This window comes from Antechinus flavipes, chromosome 2, assembly GCF_016432865.1.
Source record: "Antechinus flavipes isolate AdamAnt ecotype Samford, QLD, Australia chromosome 2, AdamAnt_v2, whole genome shotgun sequence".
Taxonomy (NCBI): Eukaryota; Metazoa; Chordata; class Mammalia; order Dasyuromorphia; family Dasyuridae; genus Antechinus; species Antechinus flavipes.
The window spans coordinates 472467659-472473958 of NC_067399.1; the positions used below are offsets into that span (position 1 = coordinate 472467659).

At 33.6% G+C, this 6300-nt stretch overlaps 1 protein-coding gene across 1 annotated transcript; it reads left to right on the forward strand.

Moving 5' to 3' along the window:
• The first annotated feature begins 1253 nt into the window (after positions 1 to 1253).
• LOC127546817 (olfactory receptor 2D2-like) lies at positions 1254 to 2189 on the forward strand. Its single transcript, XM_051973757.1, has one exon. It carries the CDS (start codon positions 1254 to 1256, stop codon positions 2187 to 2189), a length of 936 nt encoding a protein of 311 aa, XP_051829717.1.
• The last annotated feature ends 4111 nt before the right edge of the window (positions 2190 to 6300 follow it).

A 6300-nucleotide genomic window follows, 5' to 3' on the forward strand; every position in this document is an offset into this window, starting at 1 on the left:
GATCTGTGATTTTATTGGATTGTGGATTATCACTGAAGAAATTCTATATATCATGGCAGATCAAAAACTCTCCGAAACTTCCATAATTTTATAGCATTTTTGGCACTAAGAGGTTGGAAAGTTATATAGGCAATAAAGATTTAGTATAACTATATGTATATCTTTATTTGTGTACATAGTTCACATGTAAGGTTATAGAAACCAAACATTGTTACAAAAATTCAGGAGAAACAAGAAATATCTATTACTACCAACAAATATTTAGCCATTCCTTACAAGGGTACCAATAAGCCTATTATGTACTAAGGTATGTAATTCTCCCCCCTCCCATCTAGATTGCCCCAAAATATAATGAAGATTATCACACAAAGAAACCACAGGAAAAGTATAAGCATTCTTTAAACCAGTTAATCTTAGTTAAGTATCCAATACAGAAATATAACATCATGTATTTAAATGTTTTGTCATGTTAGAAAATCCTTACAAGCAGCCCACTCTATTTGCAGATGAAAAAACTTAAATCCAAAGATATATGATTATCCAAGACCATGCATATAATAAATAACTGAAGCAGATTTTAATTTTAAGACTTTAGAGTTTAACTCTAACATCCTAAATCTGAAGTACTAAAATTTAATGAGGGTTGGGGAGAGGAATCATCCACACAATTCCAGTATAGGTAGACCTAGTTAACAGTAGTGAATCTGAGAAAAGAATTTATAGTTTAAATTAACTATAAATTCAATATAAACTGTGTTTTTGGCTGACAAAAAAAAATAATGTAAATGTAATTTTATTCATAGTGGAAAAGGAAATGACCAACCATTGCACTACTTTTTATCAAGAAAATCCCATATGTAGTCACAGAATCAGACATGACAAACGAATAACAAATTTTATTCATAATCAAAAGGGCCAATAGCTTCATTGAACTCTTTGCTGTTAAGAGCTCAAATAGAATATTATGTTGCATGCTTAACCATATGATTGAATGGAACAGAAGAAAAATTGGGGAAATGGAGCATTTCCTAAAAGAGTTACCCAATAATGGAATGTTTTCATCATTAAATAACATATACAACTTATGAATGAAATTGTACAGTAAATAGCTACCAGGAAAGCTGATGATGGTAGGAGATTGAAGCAGATAATTTCTTTGATTTCTTCTAACTCTAAGATTCTGTGATTCTGTAGGTTGTATCCTCATGCTGAATATCTGTTGGATCCTTTCTAAAGAAGCAGAAAGACAGAACATGAACCAGACCAACCAAATTTGGGTGACAGAATTTTTCCTCGTGGGACTTTCTGATGATCCTCAGACTCAGCTATTACTCTTTGTATTATTCATGGGCATCTACTTGGTTACTGTGTTTGGAAATCTGCTCCTCTTCTCTCTGGTTATGATTGATTCACAGCTCCATACACCCATGTATTTTTTTCTCTGCAACTTGTCTCTTGCTGACCTATTTTTTTCCACAAATATTGTCCCACAAGCTCTCGTCCATATGCTATCTAAGAAAAAGGTCATTTCTTTTATGGGCTGTGCAGCTCAGCTTCTTCTTTTTCTCATATTTGGATGTACACAGTGTGCACTGTTATCTGTGATGTCCTATGACCGGTACTTGGCAATCTGTGATCCTATGCACTATCCTCTCATCATGACATGGAAAGTATGTAGTCATTTGGCTTTGACATGCTGGGCCAGTGGTATTCTGGTATCTCTGGTGGACACTACATTCACATTACAGCTCCCCTATCAAGGAGACAATAAGATTGCTCATTTCTTTTGTGAGGCCCCTGCCCTTCTGGTTTTGGCATCTGCAGATATTCACAAAGCAGAGATGGCCATTTTCCTTATGGGAGTGGTGATTCTTCTTGCACCTGTGTCCCTGATCCTGATCTCTTATGGTTCAATAATAGTGACTGTGGTTAGAATGAAGACAACTTCAGGGAGACTCAAGGCGTTTTCTACCTGTGGCACCCACCTCCTTGTAGTCATCCTTTTTTATGGGTCAGCAATTATCACTTACATGACACCAAAATCTTCCAAGGAGCAGGTAAAGTTGGTGTCTGTGTTCTATGCTGTGATAAACCCTATGCTCAACCCTCTTATCTATAGCCTGAGGAACAAAGATGTGAAGAGAGCATTCAGGAATGTAGTCAATGGAGTAAAACCCTTCAGGCCATGATTGTTTCATGATAATTGCATTTAACTTTATGATTCTCCTCCAAAGCTTGTGGTATTCTTCACAAAGGGAAATGATCTTCTGACAGATAATAAGGAATGCATGGTTATATTGTTCCTTAATTATATATGGAATATTTGCATATTGTACATTTGTAATATATACCTGGTTTGGGAGAGAAATGTGTCATGATGTAGTGATTTTTGGAGATTTGGATAGCAACATGAATGACTCAGGGGGAAAAAAATTATCAATATGGAGTCATTTTAGCCATTGGGAAAAAAATCTGTACTAATCATGTCTTTTGATCACTTATCAATTGGAGTATGGCTCTTATTCTTATAAATGACTGGGCATATTTGTTGAGATAAAAAAAAAAGCTAATCCCATTTTTCCCCTCACTCTAAACCTGTGGTTTTACTGGTGTAGGGATACCATTAAGGGTATTCTTTCTGCCAAGGAAGTTCAACAACTATTGTAAAATCCCAGATTTTATGGGATTTTATATAATCCCAGAAACTTGATGTTCTGTGGCACGGGGTGGAGTAGAGGTGACTTACCGAAGACCACAAAGTGACATGGAAGTTGAACACGGATGTTCCTGACCATGAATCTGGCTATGTTTACAATGTGTCTTACTGATCATTGCTCTTATCTTAGACTGTCATTAATAGAAGTATAATGTTTTTTTAAAAAGTAAGGTTGCAGCAGGGATATACTGATAAGTGTTAACAGTCTGCTCTCTAGGGGAAAAAAAAGTATGATTGATTAATCTGAATTACTAACATATTCTCTCTCCTTTTCTTAAGTCTAGATAATTAACAAAATAAAAAAGTAAACCCTGGTTTTGAGGCATAAATGCTTACACTCAAATTTTAATAATTGGTTCTGAAAATCCAGTCAAAATTGATTCTAGCAAAACTAGTTATAACTAGTTCATTATAACTGAGTTATAATGCTTTTTCATGATAAGACCATATCTGGAACACTATATATTTTTTATTAAATGTGGCATTTAAAGAAGAATATTGTTAAACTTTAGTGATTCAAAATCATAGTCATTAAGAAAACAAGAGGACTTGAACATATGCTTCATAGATTTTCCATTACTCTTCCAGGATTCACAGTTATCACTTTTTTGTCATTTTTTTGGACAATTGGATAGATGTAAGATAAAACATTAGAGTTGTTTTGATTTTGATTTTTCTTATTACTAGTGATTTTTAAGTTTTCCGTGTGTTGTTAATGGTTCACAGTTTACTTTGTTTTTCATTATTTATTCATATTAATTATTGTTATACAAAACTACTAATGGATTAAATTAAATAACAACAAAATTTATTTGGAGAAACAAAAAGTCTAGACTCTCAAGAAAAATAATGGTAAATGAAGGAGTGAAAAGAGTAGTAGTTGCAGTACTTGATTTATGTTATAGACCAATAATCATCAAAAACATATTGGTTTAAAATTGCAAAAACATGCCAATGGAACAGAATATATCAAGAAGAATTAAAAATGTTTGAATTAAATAAGCTACTGTTCAATTACCTGAGAACATAAATTGAGAAAGATTCCCTGTTTAAGAAGAACTTCTACAAAAACTGGAAAACAATTTGATAGAAATTTGTTTTAGACTAACATCTTATGCCATATTTTATAGTAAGAGCAAAATTAATACATGGTCTTAGTCTTAAACCTAACACACACCAAAAATGAAAACAGAACTAGATCAATTACCTCTCACATACACACATGGATGTACTGGTAAATGCTTAACAAACAACTTTCAAGAATATATACACATATATATGTATGTGAGTGTGTGTGTATACAAATGAGATGTTTATGTTTAATCTATGTTATTAAATTTTTCTCTATTATTTTCTTAAGGTCAGATAATCAACAAAAACATAAATGAAGCCCTGATTACAAATTAGCATTTGCCAGTTTCTTAGGATTAAAAATGTACACTCAACATTTAATAATTGGCTTGCATACTAGTGCAGGCCAACTCCAGCATGCTACTCTATTTGTGTGTGTGTGTATACATATTTATATATGTAGATGTGTACAAACAGATGTGTTTGTATGTGTGTCTGTGTGTATATCTGTGTTGATAGAAATGATAGAGATAGAAAGAAATATAGTGTGTTTAAAAAATAAGTAATTACAATAGATAAAACAGATCATTTAAATTACATAAAATTGAAAGGTTTTTGAAAAAAATAAATTTATTTAATATAACATGGGAAGGTAACCATGAAAATATCTTTCCATTATATATCCCTAAAAATGGTTTAGTATGTAAGATAAATAGGGAATTCACATAAATATATAGGATCAAGAAATAGTCTTAATTACAGTCAAAGGGGATGAATAAACAGTTCTACAAAAATGTCAAATTTTAATAGACATATAAAAGATTCCTCCAATCTGTTTATAAAAAATTTAATAAAACCTACTCTGGGTTTATTTCACATGCAAAAAATTGGTAAATGAAACAAAAGAGAGAAAAGAGAGACTGAGGACAGGTAGATTCATGAGCATACTCATGAATTTTTTCAATTATGCTGGAAAAAATTGGAATTATGAATGAATGAACATTTTATTATTACATAAATTATTACATAAATATGTAATATTTTACATAAATATGGTAAGCAACAATAAATGTTAATAATTCAAAGAAGAATGAGAGGAATATTATGAACTGATACAAAGTGAAGCAAATAGAAGCAAAACAAAAATTCATATTAACTTTAACAAAGTAAATAAAAAGAAAAATTGCAAAACAAAATGAAACTGAAGGATCAAAACAATCAACATTTAAAAGCCAGGTTCTAAAGAATAGATTAAAAATACCCCTTTCCCTTATTTGACTAGAAAAGTACATAATATGTTGTCAGACATAAAAGCTGTATTCATTGCTTTGCTCAAATACATTTTTTAATCAATTCTTTTTATTCTTGGTTAAAATCAAGTGCTTTCTGGCTAAGAAAATGTGAAAGGTCAGACTTCCAGCCAAGATGGTAGAGAGGAGGCACACATCTGCTTGGGCTCCACATTTTCTTTCAGAATTTGATTCATGACAAGCCTCGAAATTAGTGTTTGACTGAAAAAAAAAAAACCCACAAATAATTACCAATAGAAGACATCCTTGAAATTCGCCAGGAAAAGTCTGTTTCTGCTCAAAGGTGGGGACAGTTTAGACGAGGTGCAGGCTGAGGGCAGGCAGCAACAGCAAGAACATGATAGGCAGCAGCAGCAAGAGCACAGCAGGTAGCTCCCAGCTGAGCAGACCTGAGGGGAGTGGGATGTGATCTCAGCCATTTCTGTGGGAAGAGCTTTACTACAGTATTGGATACTTTGTTCTGGCAGCAAGCCAGTAGACAAGCAGAAAAGCTAAAAACACAGGGGGTGAAGAATACAACCTCGAAGAGCTAGGGTCTTTCAGGACCTGCCCCCCTCCCCACCCTTCCCCAGCGTCACAGTGTCTCAGCATACTCTTAGAATCTCAGAGCTCAGGCGCAGCACAGCCATTGCTGTTCTGCTAGTGCCTCACTGCTGTCCCCATAGTCTGTAGAGGAAGCTCAGTACCACCACCTAATGCCACTGCCCCCCCCCAAAAAAAAAAGCAGATTCCATTTGGTCTTTCTTTCTTTCTTTTTTTCTTTCTTTCTTTCTTTTTTCCTTCCTTCCTTCCTTCCTTCTTTTCTTCCTTCCTTCCTTCCTTTCTTTTTTTCTTATTGCTAGTTTGTCTTTGATTCTTCTCTGACAAAATGAACAAAAAATTTAAATGGACCTTAACCATTGATAGCTTTTATATGGATAGAGAGCAGACTTTAAACCCTGAGGAGACTAAAAACAGACTATCTCCAGATGAATCTCCAAAGGAGGATATGATCTGTTCTCAACACACACACACACACACACACACACACACACACACACACACACACAAAACTCTCATAGAAGAAATTAAAAAGATTCTCACAAGAGAGATAGAAGAAAAATGGGAAAAGGAAAGGGAGGTTTGGCAGAGAGTCTGGATAAATCATCCCACTCAAAAACAGAGTGGATAAAGAAATCAAATCCTTGAAAAATAGAATTAGTA

What these genes read in the sequence shown, in the direction of transcription:
- LOC127546817 (XM_051973757.1), top strand. Translation starts at nt 1,254, where the DNA reads ATGAACCAGACCAACCAAATTTGGGTGACAGAATTTTTCCTCGTGGGA.